Source organism: Phaethon lepturus, unplaced genomic scaffold (genome assembly GCF_000687285.1).
Source record: "Phaethon lepturus isolate BGI_N335 unplaced genomic scaffold, ASM68728v1 scaffold11047, whole genome shotgun sequence".
Classification (NCBI taxonomy): domain Eukaryota; kingdom Metazoa; phylum Chordata; class Aves; order Phaethontiformes; family Phaethontidae; genus Phaethon; species Phaethon lepturus.
Genome location: NW_010551156.1, coordinates 8,598 through 25,829, shown reverse-complemented (window position 1 = coordinate 25,829; position 17,232 = coordinate 8,598). Strand labels below are relative to the sequence as shown.

Sequence of the window (17,232 nt, the reverse complement as noted above, 5' to 3'; positions counted from 1 at the left end):
CCTATAAGTAAATGTTTGTTCAGCAGCCTGCTGAGCGCTAATTGTGATACTGCCTTCTGCCTGGGATTGGCTCCAATTCTCTACTGCTGAATAGCCCAGAACTTTCAAACAATTTCCTAATAAGGACCACATCTTGGACGAAAGAAGAATTTGTGGACCTTTTCTCACCTGCTACTGCCCAGGCACTTTCTGTTCTAACAAATCTAAGGTCATTACAGCAATTGTTCATAAAGAAAAGTCGTAATACTTTAAACAGTTTATAAAGTCTTTTAACTGTATATATTACAGCAAATGTTGCTTCCCACCAAATTCTACCCATTCTTAGTGTTTTTCTTTTCTTTCACATTCCCAGTCCTTCCATTTTCCAGACATGCTTTTTCCTGCTATTTTACACTTGGGCTTCATGGTTCCCTGAGACGTTACCCCTTCTTATACTCCTCCGTCCAACTGCAAGCTTCCTTCTTCTCCTCTTTTTCGCATTAGAGGATCAGTCCATTTGTCAGCCCTATTATTTCCTGTCATCAATTTCTTCCTGTATAGAAGCAGCAACTGGTGGGATCAGGTGGGCTCTTCCCCTTCCTTTTTTGTCGCCTAGCCTCTTTTGCAAGGAAGCCTATAAAGACAGAATTGGAAACCAAATGAAAAGGATGCTGCAGCTTGTCTGAAAACCTTGGTTCCTATCTCCCTGGCTGACTAAAAGCAGTCACAGTTTTCAGAAAAGGATCCTTTCTTTGCTAATTTTTTAAATTTAATTTTTGTAAGGGTTGTAACATTGGTCATCAAATGCTTTCTTATTTCTCAGGGTGAGAGGTGGTAAATGATTTCTAATGTAATCTTCTCTAAGTTATGCTTCCCTTATGAGTTATATTTACTTGATTTTTGTACAGGCACCCTCTCTTTGGTCGAAATGTCCCTCTTTCCAGTGGATCTGGGTTTATTATGTCTGATTCTGGTTTAATTGTGACCAATGCCCACGTGGTGTCAAGCACAAATGCTATATCAGGGAGACAACAATTGAAAGTGCAGCTACAGAATGGAGATACTTATGAAGCAACCATTAAAGACATTGACAAGAAATCTGACATTGCAACAATAAAGATTCACCCTAAGGTGAGTGGCATAAAGAGAAGAATGAATTAATTTGGGAACCTTATTTCAGTTCCATTTAGTACAGAGTGATTGGCTGGGATATATGTTTAGGGATTCCTTGGAAATATATCTGGTGAAAACAATGTACTGAACAAACTGTTTCTGTAGGCATGGAAATTTTTCCTATCTTATAGTTATATTACTTTGTCTTCTTTGCTAGGAACTGCTAAAAAAGAAGAAAAAATAAATGCAGCTCAGTCAATAATGTCACCAGATTCTGCTATCTTTACCTGAAGACCCAGGCTATTTTGGCTAATACTTCTAGCTTTGTGCCAGTACCTGGGCTGCAAGGTGGTACATAGTGTAGGGATAGTGGCAGGCTGGTCAACAGCTGGCCTGTACACTATTTTTAGGAGGAGGAGGGAACAATCTGCTGGAAAATGGGGAAAGCTGGTTCAGGATCTTGCTGGCTTTTTTTTTCTGGAGAAATTGCAAGGTGCTGCTGCGTTTGTTTCTGAAGATGGTTTAAAGCAGTAACGTCCTGCCAATGTTACCTGGGATAAGTTTTGGGTATGTGATAGTGAATTGCTCTTTCGTTAATGTAATGGAAAGTGTGTGTTGCTAACTTCTTGCTAGTTTTTGATCTTTCCGATCTGGTTATTTTCAGATATAAACTAATGCTTCTTTCTTTCTTTCTTTGTGTTTAAGAAAAAACTACCAGTATTGTTACTGGGACACTCTGCTGATCTGAGGCCAGGAGAATTTGTGGTGGCAATTGGAAGTCCGTTTGCCTTACAGAACACAGTGACAACGGGTATTGTCAGCACCGCTCAGCGAGATGGTAAAGAACTTGGCCTGCGGGACTCAGATATGGATTACATTCAGACAGATGCTATTATCAATGTAAGTACTAAGGTATGCAAGGAGCTGAGCTTCATAGTCCTGGGACCTCGAAATCCCCACCTGTTCAGCAGGGAAGTGTGTGCTCTGAAAGATGAATCCACTAAATAAAAGCAGCTTTGTTTAAAATCAGTGATAGGCTTATAAAAGACTATGCAGTGTCTGTAAGTTGCATTAAGGCATTAGTGTTGTGAAATGTATGTTAAATAAAACTGCCCTCTCTGAGGTTATCTATGAAGATGTTACGTATGACAGACCCTTCTCATTCTGTAGGTCTCATGCAGTAATGCATGGTTGTATAGACCAGCAGTAAATCAACTCATTTCTCTGCTTGTTCAGCTGAGCTGGCCAAGTAAGCTGTAGAATAGAGCCAAAGTTTCTTTCATCTCCATCCATTAAAACCAGATGGAGTAGTCAAGTTGATAGCATCTGCTTGGATTTAATGACAAGACACCCAGGTAAGAACTTAAGGAGAGGGTTGTTTTTTTGTTGTTGTTGTTGTTCTTGTTTTCCCTTTGCACATCACATACTCCAAGTAAGAATCTAGATCTAAAATAACAAGGTTCGAAATACTGTTTGGAGTTAAGGCCCACCAGCATTCAATGTTGTATAGAAATACATGAAAATAATATCCCTTCAGAGCAGCTTGGAGGCATCCAAAGAGCTTAAGTAAAGTCCTTGGGTGTGTATATAACTTTTAGTGAGTCTAAAAAGAGCACTGCATGCAGATCTGAGGTAGAACATGACCAGAAATTTTATGACTTAAATGTGCTATACATTGAAAGGAAAATATTTTCAGCATTTATTTGCTGGACCTCAATACCAAATTTGACATAAGTCATAATGCTTAGTTATGCGCTTTATAAATGTTTATTGTCACAGACTTGTCGAGAGAAATTGTACAGAAAAAAGAGGGTAATTATTTTTTGTGCTAAGATATGACATAAAAGTGAGCTTTTTCAGGAAGCTCCTATATGATTCAGGAGCTGAAGCTCTCAAGATATTTCATTGGAATTAGTTTCTGTAGCTGTAAAAGGAGAATGGGGAAAAAATGCAAAATGGGTTACTTGGGAACACAGATTGAATTGGTGGCAGAGACAAAATTAGAACATGGGATTCTTGAATTCATGCCTATACAAGATCGATCGAGCTGTTACTTGTATATACTTGGGCATTCACTGCCCTCAAAAGCTAATGAGCAAGTTTAGACAAGGATAGCAGAGTGTGTCAGATAATGCTAGACCAAGTGGAATAGTGATAGTAGAGGAGGTAAGGAAAATGACAATATACTTGAGTTGCTTTGCCCTCTGAGACCAAAAAATATGAAGATAGTCCCTGGCATAGGGATGCTTTGTGCTTAGCTAATGCACTAGTTTTCTCCTGAGAATGGGAGGAGTTTGAGAGCTGGTCTATTCAGAGCATTCCTGTGGCTCAGCCAAGACTTTACTGCAGGAATGTGCATGCAGCTGCCTTCTGAGAAATGCAGGACAGCAGGAACATGGGGCAGGAGAAAACAGGGCTCATACGTTCCTAAATGGAGCTATACTGCGTGTGTTATTCCATTATCACATCCTTCAAGCTGAGGACAAGTGAATGAAAGATGACATGCTGAGGAAGGATGAAAAATCATTATCTTGGTTCCTTTGTGTCAGTCAGACACAAAAATCAAGTGTGTGGCCTTTCATCACTGAAAAGATACAGTGTAAGAAACTGATCTCTTTGTTTAAACTCAAACTTTGAAGCTGTTCTAAAAACTTCAATGTCTCTTTTATTCTTCTGAGAATCTATAACGTTTGCCCAGTGCTATCGAAGTGTAAACAGTTTATATGGCTCATGTTGCTGTCATGCATCACTTCGCTTTTGTTTATTTTGAGGGGTAAGTTGCTGCTCTTGGCTGTTGAGTAGACTTACTTGAAAACTCTGGCCTCACTCAACCAAACTTGTCCATGTTGGCTGAACAAGGAACTCCAACTCCCATTTCCTGTAGTCCTGCTGGATGTTTCCTTTGAAGGCCATTAGGTATTAGGCAATTTCAGACTGCTCAGAGCTGCTATGTGCCCTCCCTAGAGAGAGGGTTGTGTGTCTGTGGTTACTAAATCAATCCTTACGTAGTACCTACCTCATAGCAATACACTGTGATTAAACGTGTAAAGCACTGTGTTCTTCTCTGGTGGAAAATGAGAGAGGCTGACTGTTACAAACCAAAGTGATGAATAAAACTACTTAAGAACTGTACATGCATGTCACTGAAATATAACTTTAAATAGCAATTAATTACTTCAAAACCTTGTTCTGACAGTCTTTAGAAGAGTCAAAATACTCATTTTAACTATTTAATGATTCTTTTTAAGCTTAGGGTCTAATTCTTTGGAGTGGTAAGTTGCTGCTCATAACTTAAGGCCTGTTTCTGAAAAGAGATAAAAATCTAATCATAAGAGGTGTGAATGGGTAGGGTAAGACCCACCTGTAATCTTCTGTGATCAATATTGTGTCCTTCAGTGCTGCCTAAGAAATGACCTGTTCTCTTTCATTTACTTCCAAACAAAATACTGTTTGAAATGAAAATTGCATTGCCTACAGTGAAGCAACAATTTATTGTTCCCTTATGTCATTTTTACAGTACGGGAACTCTGGAGGACCTCTAGTTAATCTGGTAAGTCCAGGTGACTTGATTTTTGTTTTGTCTTGTTTCAAGAGCTAGTTTGGAATAAGTGGGAGAATTTTTTTTTAAATGACTCGTAGGTCGTACCAGCTTCCCGTCATTCAAGCTAATGGTACCACAAAGCTAATACAAACTATGCAAATTAGCTCTCAGTTCATACACCATTGAAAAATATTTCCCCACAGAGCAGAGGAAATTTTACACAGTAGTGAGGAAAATGGGATCTGGTAGGAGCAGTTATGCTCGTTCACACAATGCAACCTGGGATGCACAGCAAAGATGGGACCTGGTTAATCTGCACAGCTGGTTTTAAAATAGATTGCTTTAAACCATCATGGATTTTGTAGGTCGGTGAATTGTGGCTGTAGTGGTAGCAGTGACTCCATTGCCTGTTCAGCGGAGGGAATCTCTTGCCGAGTAGTGGGACGGACCTTGGATGAACAAACTGTACTGTAATCTCTTTGGCCATCTCAGTTAAATGCAAAAGGGATTGTGAATCAGAGCCCAGATCCTCCCTTACAAGTAATGTTTATTTCTTGAGTGATTACAACACTCTAAAATTTCTTACACTGGCTTTTAACATGAAATGCTAGGCAGTGAGCTGAACCCTGTCACTTAGGAGCAAATTAATTGGGTGCTGTCTCACAACAGGATGGTGAAGTGATTGGGATTAACACCTTGAAGGTCACAGCTGGAATTTCTTTTGCTATTCCTTCAGACCGCATCACTCAGTTTCTCACAGAGTCGCATGACAAACAAAGTAAAGGTAAGGTCTGCAAGAAACAGTGACATCTTCCAATTATTATCCTGGCCTGGTGGTGAGGTGCCAAAAGACATGGGTCTGGGATCCTGTTACTGAAAGGAGCAGCATTATTTTACAGTGTAGAACACCACAGACTTGGAAACAGAAAACAACTTCACAGAAATGGGAGAGATGTTTTATTACTCAAACCCCCAAAGAGTAGAGAGTATCTGTACAAATCTGGGGAAAAGGGCCTCTGAGGATAGTGAGGACCTGGGTGGGTCATTACAGTCTCAAATGAGCTTGAGAACAGATGGTGATTTTGTTCAAGGAGTCTTATCTTCCTCTTTCACGTATTGTCCAAGCAAAAAGGAGATTAAGGTGCACTGTGGAGAATAAGGTAAAAACTTTTTAAAACACTTGTCCATGGATAGAGTGTAGTGTGCACTATCAGTGGATGATCTTTATTTTGCCATGGTCATCTATGTCGATGCTATATAATTGGTTATTGTGATAGACTCTCAGACCCCAGTGGAAGAAGAGCTGTGTGCTAATTCCTGAAGAAATACATGGGGAAGGCAGGGAGAGGCAGAAAAAAAGAAAGGCCTCTGCCCCAAAGAGCATATAAATCTAAATATGCCAGCAGCTGACAACTGTAGTACTCTGAGCTTTTTTTATGTGCCTGCCTCTTATCTGTCACACTGTACTAGGTGTCATACTACATGCCACACAGCCAAAGCTCATCTAGTAATGCGTCATCGAGGCCAAACCTTCCTTTCTCTTTTGCTTGCCAGTTTATCTGTCCACACCCTACTCATCTTGTATCATGACTGTTGGCTGCTGCTTTTCTTGAATCTTTTTGGTATTAATCTTGTCTTCTCCTCAGTTTATCCAATTGCTGATGCCAGGGCTGTTTCTCTACACTATTTTCCTCTCAGTGTTCTTTCAGATGCTGTTATTTCAGAAACTTCCCTTAGAGGTTTCAAAGCTGTGCGTCTGCTTGTATATTGGAGACCATCACAATTCTGATGGCTCTCCTCATCTGTGTTTTGCTGATTTCCCCAAATTACGTTGTTTTCACTTGTTGATTTGGGGCAGGGGGGAGTGGATGAAAAATGTTGTTAATTATGTGCTGAAAAATACATTTCAAATTTTGTTTCAGCCAACAAGTCAATAAACCTATTTCTTTACGCTTCTGAGAGAAGCAGGTCTGTATCGTTAGTGGTGTTACCCCTCAGAACCAAACTGCTCATCTCAAAACAGGGAGGAGCGATGTCTCGCCCTGCAGGCATGGCTCTAGAGGCATGAACACAAGCCTTGTGCTGGAAGCCCACCATCTGCTAGTGGGTTCCTGGTAGCTAGGGCTGGAAAGTCAGTGAAGGCTAGAGATGCCACCACTGAAATCAGCCACCTTGCTCCTTCAGGCAACTTTGCCTCCAGAAATTATGAACCTGCTGAGCCCAGCTAGAGGGCCTAGAGATAACTTTGCCTGTGGAACCCTAAGAAAAAAAAGAAAGATTCAAGTTTATCTTGTGATTGTAACATACTGTCTGATTTTTTTTCATCATTCTCATTATCCCCTAATGGAAGGAAAAGGATTCACACTTCCTCTTAGCATCAGTGTGACCGCCATTGCTTGGCATACGCTGGGCACAGGCAATTTTTTTTTCTATTATTTTTTAAATTTTTTTTTGCTTTTGCTTGCCTGAAGTACCTCTTGTACTTTTGCTGTAGGCAGTAGAACAGTCATTTAAAGCCCTTGATGCAGAGAGAAAGAGAATTTCTAGGATATTTTCACCATATTTGAGACTTTGTTTGCATTTCTTAGGCCTTTAGTAATAGTTTTCAGGTTTGTTGTATAGACGTTATTTCTTGACATAAGGAATTTATGTAAGCAGAATTTTTAGGATGTTTTTGTCATGTTTTCTTTTGCTCCAATTATGTTTCAGTAGTTTCAGTGGGATCCGCCCTTTTGGTCCAATTAGGTCATAGAAATAAGTTTAAGTGTATTACCATTTTGCTCTAAATATCATATTGCCTGAAGATGATAAAATTCCCTTAGGAAACTGCTCTTTCCAGATTTACTCTGGCATATAGGAGATAATCAAAATATTGTTTAATAAGCTTGACCGTAGTCTTTTAAATCTCAGTTGATCAGATAACTACCAGTGTATTTTTGAAGTCCTATCCATTGTATATAACTGCAAATATATGACCTACTGAAGTACAGGAGTGGAGGGGGGAAAAAGCAGGAGAGGATGGCGTTTGAATGAGTTATTTGCACTGGTAATTATTATATAAACATTCTATATTACTTAACGCATGGGTCGTACCTAATAATACCTAATGTATTTTGGACCAAAGATTTACCACACTCTGCGTAGAGATATTTATCTGTTGAATGGTCTGAAAGCCTGTGCTAATTTTGGTTTTATCAGTAATAATGTTAATCTCCTTTTATAGTTAGGAGTTCCTAAACTGGTACATGAAGTTAAGTGTCTCCATCTATATCTCAGTTTTAACCATCTGTGGGTTCTGTTTTTACCTCTGGAAGTCATCTATATACTTAAGCAATGACTGTTTTTTCCTTCCGTCTCTTTTGTTAGTATCCCATAGGAATGTCTCTGTTTCATTCCTGGTTCTGCCATCTACTCATAGTTTAGACTTGAGCGGACCAGTAAAACTAGAAAGTGTTCAAACATGGATCCTCTAGGATGGAAGACAGTAAGTTATCTATTTGACAAAATAGTAAAGACAAAATCCAGCCCAAGAGGTCAGCCTGGCCTCTCATACAATGTTAGCAGAAAAGTGAATAGACCTTCTTTCAAATGGGCAAGGAGAAATGGGGGCAGTTCTGCGTTGGCAAGACATCCAACAAGTCATTTATATGAATCCAGAACACTTACTAGTTGTGTTGAAACTATATGCTTACCTATGTATTTGTATGTTTATTACTGATAATTATTACCAATAGTCATGAGGAGGCTTGCTGAGTGTAGATTCAGACTACTGATTAAATTCAGCTATACAGTTTATATGGAAGCTACACTGCACATAATTCAGCATTATAGACTCGAGCTGTTTTCATGGTTTCTGTTTGGCAGTGGAATATTTGTCTTAAATGCTTTCAGGACTGCTCATGCAACCTGCAAGACAATCTAAGTGCAAAAGGAGTGAGCAGAGAAGTAGGAGTTTTGCCTGCCGCTTGAATAAAAAATGCAGGATTCATCTCTTCACTCGGAGATCTTGGTGATATCCTGGCCGCACTGAAATCAACTGCAGTGATACCCGTGTCAGAGTTACTCATGCCCATAAGAGTTTGAGTACCTGACCCCTTAATTTGGATTTATCAGTTCTTTTTGCCACAGTTTATAAGTCATAAATACTTCTGCCTTCAGCCTGCATTTACCTGTCTGGTTTGTATCTCTACTGTTACAAGCGTCAATAAAAAAAAGAAAAGTTTAACAGTAAAGCAGGTGCTTTCCTTACTGTGGATCAGAAGTCTCTGTAAATAGTGAACTGCTTCTAGATACTTGGGTTTAAATTTAAACTAGTGGTTGAGGCTGGTTTGCCTGACTAATACCACTGGAATTAGTATTTAATCTGTCCTGGTGTTTACAAAAATGAAATGTGATTTGAGTATCTCTCTGTCTGCTGTGCTCTGCTCCAGATTTAAGCTGCAATGTTTTCACATTTGTTCAACCTGATTGTTCCAACATATTAACCTTCTTTTAACTACTGCTGGGACTTCACCCTGGTGATGTGCTGCTTAGATTTATGACCGTACTTTATTCCAGTTCTCCTAATCATTTTTTCTTCTGCCTCATGATTGCACAAATTACCAGAATGACAGGTTTTGAGACGTTTTATTCACAGAGCAGATGTAATATGACAGTGGTAGTTCCAGGTGCCACATACTGTTCTGCCAATGTGACTTAACCCTGACGTCAAAATGCCTATCCTTTGGGGATGATAAAACACTATAACTGGTTGTCTGTGGCTGTTCGGTCTCTGCTGATACTTCTAATAAACTGGACAATTATATTCCCTGTAGTCATTGTTGATGAAAACTTCGGGGGTTTTGCAAGATGTTTGACTTGTGTTAAATTGAATGGAATGGACTTTTCCAAAACAAAAGGCCTGAAGTTTTTTTACCTGTGTTCTGACATATGAAATGGCTGGAGGGTTGGAAGGAATCTAGACTCTGCTGCTAAAATAATCCATAGCTCATAGCTGTTCGTTTTACTTTATATGATAGCCCGCAACTGTTCTAGTGTGAGCTGCTATTTGCGGTATGGCAAACTTACTGTGAAGAGAGGGTTGAAGGCCATTTTGAATCTTAATGCATGAACAGGAGTGAAATAATACCCCAACCTGCCCAAAGTTGAAGACAGAATGAGACTTCTAGTTGTGACTAAGTCTGTAGTTACCAAATTTATTTCTGCCCCCCCCCCCTTGGCCTTATTTTTACGTGTATCGCTAATCACTGGGGAAATAATTCTCTTTTGGATCAGCAGCTTTTCTACTGTGGTCTTTCATTTTTGCCCAGTCTGCTCCTTGCTCTTTTGTTTCTCCCGGACCAGTTTCTTTTATCCCTTCCTTCATTTTCATTTTTCTTTCATGTAAACATTCCCATCTCAGCCCCCAGAGTATGCTTTGTGCTTCTGCATATTTCTGCATCACACAGGCAATGACCAGCAGCAAACTGTTTAATGCAAACAGTAACTGTCACCAGAGAGTCTGTTACCTATGTGTCTCATGAAGAAAACTTCATTGTTTAACTGTCCACATTGCAGGGATGGGGGGATTATTTTCAGGTGGGAGAACTATCATGTTTGGATATTTTAAAGTGAAAATCTACATTTATGCCATGTAGGCTAGGAGAGCAGGATGAGCACAGTGGTTCACGGCCATGCTCAAAGCTTTTGAGACTTAAGTTTTGAGTAATTTGACTTCTTCATGACACTCTTACTATAGCTGATTTTGATCTCATTAGTTTCACTTTAAAATAGAGGAGAGCCAGAACATTTCAGGGAAAAGCAGGGATGACAGTTACAGATGTAAGATTGTTCAGAGTGTCTTAAATCCAATGTTTAGTAGTCAACATATTCACTGACACTGATGGGAATATTGGACATCTGTAAAATGCAGGACTAATTCCTTTACTTGGGACTATTTTTCTTGGAAAGAATAAGAGTTGAAGGAGACTGTACATCTCCTTTTCAAACTTCTTCCTCACATGAAACATGCAGAAGCTCAAAGAAATAGTATGCTGGAACAAGTAAGGGGAAATATTGTTTCATAGTGGGTATAACTAACTACTGAAGCACTCACTTCAGGAAGTCATCAAACTGCATTTTTTTCATAAGACGGCTGTACAATATCATGACTACTAAAAGCCAACTACAGAAATGTCGTGCTGTTCCTAAAGGAGTTAACTTTCACCATTTAAAATTCTGAGGAGTCCTGGCTAATCATGGAATCATAAATTTTTGGAGAAAGCTTAGAAAAAAGCATAGAAAAAACCATTCTATGATTGGTAGAATCATAGAATGGTTTGTGTTGGAAGGGGCCTTTAAAGGTCATCTAGTCCAACCCCCCTCCCATGAGCAGGGACATCTTCAACTAGATCAGGTTGCTCAGAGCTCTGTCCAACCTGACCTGGAATGTTTCCAGGGATGGGGCATCTACCACCTCTCTGGGCAACCTGTGCCAGTGTTTTCACCACCCTTATTGTGAAAAATGTCTTCCTTATATCTAGTCTAAATCTGCCCTCTTTTAGCTTTAAAACCATTACCCCTTGTCCTATTGCACCAGGTCCTGCTAAAAAGTCTGTCCCCATCTTTCCTGTAGGCCCCCTTAAGTACTGGAAGCTGCAATAAAATCTCCCCAGAGCCTTCTCCTCTCCAGGCTGAACAACCCCAGCTCTCTCAGCCTGTCCTCACAGGGGAGGTGTTCCATCCCTCTGGTCATTTTTGTGATCATTTTGGATAAGGTGTATGTTTGTGTTTTTTAAAAGCTTGCTATTCATTCTTTGGGGTAGAAATAACAATCCATTTGCATTAGAATCAGTGTGAGTCTTTTGGTTGTCCTTTCTCTGAAAGATGGAAATTTTAATTTCTTTAAATCCCATTTCTACATTTTAATGAGGATGCCATAAGATTAAATTGTCTTGACCAGTTTCAGATTAAATGGTATTTGATTACAAAATTTTCCATTTACTGAAGTCATGTGATACTAGATCACACAAATATTCCTGAATTTCTTGAAGGAAAACTCTTACTGAGTGTAAATGAGTTTCTTACCCTCACTTGCAGGGAGAGGGATTGTTGTTCTGTACACCAAGGCTAACAAAAATAAAAAAATACCTCATTGTGGATGTGTGTGACTTCCGTTTAGTTTTGTTAAAAGGTAACACATCCTGTTCTAATTGACAGGTATTTTGGGTCATCAAAGTGGTTATTTTCGTCAGGGTTTGCCTAAACTTCTTAAATATCCTTTGTGTTATTTTCAGATGGGAAGAAACGTTTCATTGGCATCAGAATGCTGACAATAACACCTGCGTAAGTATTTTAGAAAGGTAATCTGTTTGATCTTGCATACAAGATGTGGTCAGTAGTGGTTCAGAACTTCATCATTCAGCTTTCATTAGAAATCTCCAGAGAAACCAGAAGTGTGCATTAGCTTCTAGGAAGTCTGCAAATATTTTAATGATATTGGTGAAATACATGTTCTGAGACCTGGAAAATCACCATCAGTCATTCTTTAAATACTGATAATGGTAGATGCCCTGTTGATAGCTGAGGGAAGTTAGGAAAAGCCTGAACACTGATTTTGGTTCTTGACAAGGATGTCTGGAATTACACCAGGTTTTAGGTGACGTTTGAACAAACTGCTGCTTTCAGGTGACCGTGAGTGCCAGTGACAGATTAGCTGCCTGATTTGGCGGCGGTTTTATCAGTGCCAGTGGAGGCCATAGGATGTGAGATTTGGTGCCTAACCATTAACTGGAAAGAAGGTAGCTGCTGAAGTGCAGAACTAAAGCTTCATGCCTCCATGTTAACAAAGCCAGAATATAGACACCCTCTTCCAGTTCTTTATTGTCTTTTCCCTCTCACCTTGCTTTGTGTCTTGCTGTTACCCGGGTATATTCTGGGAGAACAAATGAGGGCTCTTACACTTGTGTTCTTTCCCAGCAGTAGGCACGTTTCCAATGTGGCAATACACTACAAAATTGAACGTGATCATTTTCAGCTGGGGTTGTAGTAAAGCCATCTTGGTTTATTGAGTTACACTCTTGCGATCCTCCCCAAAGGGTCAGATCCTCAGCTGGAACGAATCAGTGTGATGGCATTAACATCACCAGGCCACCACCTGCAGAGAGATACTCAGAATGTTTCTCTGTGTAATTGTGAAGTGAACATAATGTGAGATTTTACTGCTTTTGTGGCATCTAATGAAGCAGTGTAACATGTCTCCAGGCCCGTTTCCAGAAAAAGGCTACTTCCCTTGGTGTGTTTGCTTTAGTCATTTAATTGTTAGGTTCCTCAGTACAAAATCAAATGAAGTGAAGCTGTGTGCAGCCATTTTGGCTTGCTTTCCATCTGAGGGACCCCAGGTTTTCATGGCAGATGGCAGATTAATCCATCATTAGTTGAAAACCCTGTCTTTCTAGAAATGGGGTTTAACTCACACTGTACATAGACCTGAAAAGATGTCGTCTCCTCAGAAATGAGAGAATGTTTTTCGAGTCTCTATTTTGCGGCTGGTTCTTGTCTTCTTTCTTTAGAAAGGGATGCGCAAACAATTCCTCAAGAAAACTTGAGGAAGCTGATGTTTCCTTGGAAAACTCTCACAGTTCTGATCTATCTGATGACTAAAGTTCTCAAAAACTATATTGTTCTAGATAAAGACAAATTAAAAGCGACTTGCAAAGTGAAAGCAGCAAAATAGTTAGAAAACTTCTGCCCCATGACCAGCATTAATTCTTTGGGGCAGGAATGTCTTTTGTCCCTGTACAGCCCCTAGGACAGTGCGCGTTGCTGTCCCTGTGCTCTCTCTGCCACTGTCCCTCTGCTCTTCTACAGTGCCCTCTGTGCTACCGCCACAAATAGCAAAAGTCAGGTTCTTGTACGAGATCATTAAATATAACGTTTTGCACAGGTAAGTAGTTTTGACTCTTTTAAAATCTATGTTACTTGTTTTAATCCAGATTCAAATCCCCTACATTCTCATCACAAGAGCAAGGGGCAAACAATTAAGTCATTCATTTTTTGGCCACCAAAAAATTGAGAATTAATAAATAAGAATTTTTGAATGCTACGGCTTTAGTAGTGGAATCAAATGCTGTATAATTTTGTTCTTCTTTTAGCTTGGTGGAAGAACTGAAACACAATAATGCTGATTTTCCTGATGTCAGAAGTGGAATTTATGTACACGAAGTTGTTCCAAACTCACCTTCTCATCGGTATGTATTATTATTGTAATATTTGTATTTATATTCAAATACTTCCTCATACCAGTCTTGATTTGTATTTAAACAATTAAAAACTGTTCCTTTAGGTTAGCACAAATATCTTAACTTTTTTTTTAAGATTCTACTCACATCTACAAAAGTGAAATATTTCAATATCAGAAATTTTTAAGTGACATTATGCAACACTAACAGTGCAAATTTAAAGAATACCCCAAATACAATGAACTGAATTTTGTTTTTGAAAAGTATGTTGTATATTAATAAATAGAAACTTGGATTGAGTTTAAACAGGAAACAGGATAGCATTCACATAAGACATTATCAGCTATTATCGGAGACAGTGTTTTGTCTTAGAGGAAGAGACTATTTTACCGAACAGTTGGAAAATAGGTAAGACTTCTAAAAATTACTTCAGGAATTATTAAGAAAATGCAAAGGCAATAAAAGCAGCTATTCTGGATTGCATTTGAACAGCAAGAGGAAAATAATTTACCTGTAGTTCAGTTGGTACACTTTGCTTGTCTTGAAATTTTGAGAGTGGTTTAACTTCCAATGGTTGAAATACATACTGGAGAGATAAAAGCATGTTTTCAAGTGGATGGAGTGAATCAGTCATGGCTAAAAGTCTTTTCTATTTCTCCTTTGCTGTAGTTTTGTGTAAGACAAAGAGAAAGCTAGATTACTTTTACTGTCAGTGTGTTTTTGCTGTTTTAGAAGAAAATCCTCAATGAAATAATGCAAGCCTGATTTTGCATTTAGTGAGTACTGATGATTATTCTTTCACAGTCAGAAAGGTGGAGTTTTCCTTCAACAGAAATGAAAACAAGTAAAAAATTATCACATCAACCAAAGAGGTGGCAAATAGTCTTTGCACTTTTTCTCTGCATAGAATGTGTACTTACTGCCTTTTTCTTCTTTGCAGAGGAGGGATCCAAGATGGAGATATTATTGTTAAAGTCAATGGGCGTCCTTTGATGACTTCCAGTGACCTGCAAGAGGCTGTGATGAATGAATCACCTCTACTACTTGAAGTTCGAAGAGGAAATGATGACTTGCTATTTAACATTGAGCCTGAAATTGTCATGTAAATAGAATTGAGGAAGCTCTCACCATAATTAAACTCACTTATTCTGGAACACTAGATACCTCCTTTACAGCTACAGTAATTAGACTTCCTGTTGACTAATGACAAGGTGGACTAACTTAATTGCCTGAGCCATTTCTGTACATAGTAGCTAGAATGAATTCAGTTATGCCATTTATAGAAGATTTAACTTTCAAAGAAATTTAAGAACTGTGTTCTGGGGAGGGGGAGGAGGAAAACAGATTTTGGGTAGCTGGCTGAAATAGGGTCCACTTCCAGTTTCTGCAGGTTCAGAGCAGATTCAGTTCTGCATTTTGAAAGACAAAAATACTGCTGGAAGTGAGGAAGCATGCAGAACAGGGAAATTATTCTTAAACTACAGTCATGTCTGCAGCAGAACCAGGCTATTGCAATGCACAATTGAACTTCTTTTATATAACTTTTTCAATGTGAAACTGATATTGGCAAAGCTTGTATTTGTTCTTAGTACTTGTATGCTACATGTCAGTGCAGGTAGATTAAATCTGTAAATATCGAAAGGAACAAAAATGGTATCAGGCTATAGAGTGTTACACCTAGGTCATGCGATTTTGGAATATAGTAAATGATTCTTATAGAATTAATGCCTTATTATATATAAATCAAAACGATGTGCTGAACAAAGTTAAGTTTGAGAAAGTGCACAGTTTTTTAAGAATTTGATACAAATTAGTTTTGCATTTTACTGTTAAGCTTTGCTGTAAAATTGTTATACTACTTTTGGCTTGTACTGTGTATGTTTCTACTGTAAGGAGATTAAAGTTTACACAAATAATGCGTTGGTGTAAACCTCTTTTTAAACAAGTACGTCTTCCGCCTCCTCTTCTGTCAGACAGGAATAGACTCTTCCCAAGAGAAAATTTTCTTACAGAAAATTGGGCCCTGATGTTACGAAAACCCTTTGCATGGTATAATTATTCTGTCCTTAGACTATGTTTAGACATGCTTTGCACACAAGTAATTTATTTACACTTTTTTATATTTATGAATTGTGCTTTGAAGTCATTTAGAGACAATCTAGTTGGGATCCTGTTGTCCTCAATTCTGCCTGTACGTGACAAGAAGCAGAAAGGCAGCACTATTAACCCTGTTTTACAGTTAGAGAGTATGAGACCTTTATGTAATAAACCCAGGACAGAAATTTCTAAGAGCTAAATCCAGATCTCTTTAGTACCCTAAACTGCACAACAGTCTTCTATCCTAGCAAATATTGCTACTGGTCCCAAAGAGACAGAGGAATGTCTCTTATCTATCTGGAGCATTTCCTACAGCAAGCTGTGCTTCCTAGACTTGGTTCTTCTGTCTTTGTTTAACTCCTTTTTGCATCAAAGTGTATCTTTGGGGCATCTAGAACCTTCCCTTTAGGTTGCCATCACATCTAGACTTTCTAGCTATACCAACAGACTTGTTTGTGACAAGCCTTGCACCGCTGGGTCTGTAAAACACCAGGCACAATGAAAAGAGCAATCTGTTCATTACTTGCTGGCTGCCTGTGACTGCAGCTATACAGTTGACAGGTGGATGGAGTATATTCCTCCTGAGAATGAATTCTGGTTCTTTCCATCACATTATTGCCTATATCTTTAATAATGGTGTGATGCCCACTAAAAGAAGAGCTGTTTTCATCCCTCCAACAAAAGATAAAAGATACTTCGTTGTACCGGCTGAGTATTCCATATTCAGAGGGACCAATTCCTTTCCATTAAGGTAAAACCTTAGCATCCAAGCTTGCGAAAAGCAAAAACATGTTCTGAACTTTGGCTAGCCGTGGCATGCAGAAGGATGCTGTCCTGGCTAAAGTCAAGCCTATCCATACTTGTGTACCACGCTAGGACTACCATTTTGTGAAGGGTGTTTGAGACTCTGTGTCTCTCGATTAGTATTAGATGAATTAAAATATTTCCATGAATTGGTTGCTAATTATTCAGATTTTTGACCAACAAATTTTTTGTTAGGAGACCCACAGAGTCGTTGACTTCTCTTATTATAAGAGAAGCTTTTTGGCTTCCAGATAACAGTGATGATTTTTAATTAAATTGCATAACAACTCTTATTACAATAATATTGAATAGCACTTGACAGTGACATAGCAGTATTAAAATCAAAACAATAAACTGTTGTTGGCACTGGCCAAGTGTCTTGGCTTTTTAATGATGACACTGGAGGGGAGAAAGGCTGTTTCCTTACTCATCAAAAACTGTTGTGTTCTACCAGGTTGCCCAGAGCGGTGGTAGATGCCC

At 38.9% G+C, this 17,232-nt stretch overlaps 1 protein-coding gene across 1 annotated transcript in view; it reads left to right on the top strand.

Annotated features, from left to right (window-relative positions):
• Window positions 1-15,777, top strand: part of HTRA3 (HtrA serine peptidase 3) — a gene marked incomplete at its 5' end in the record, with an annotated part of 16,724 nt that extends 947 nt beyond the window's left edge. Inside the window, 7 exons of the mRNA XM_010290804.1 lie at window positions 888-1,110; window positions 1,798-1,992; window positions 4,610-4,642; window positions 5,303-5,417; window positions 11,908-11,956; window positions 13,765-13,860; window positions 14,792-15,777. Coding sequence (XP_010289106.1) covers window positions 888-1,110; window positions 1,798-1,992; window positions 4,610-4,642; window positions 5,303-5,417; window positions 11,908-11,956; window positions 13,765-13,860; window positions 14,792-14,957 — 877 coding nt within the window. The remainder of the gene's footprint in view (window positions 1-887; window positions 1,111-1,797; window positions 1,993-4,609; window positions 4,643-5,302; window positions 5,418-11,907; window positions 11,957-13,764; window positions 13,861-14,791) is intronic.
• Window positions 15,778-17,232: the final 1,455 nt, after the last annotated feature.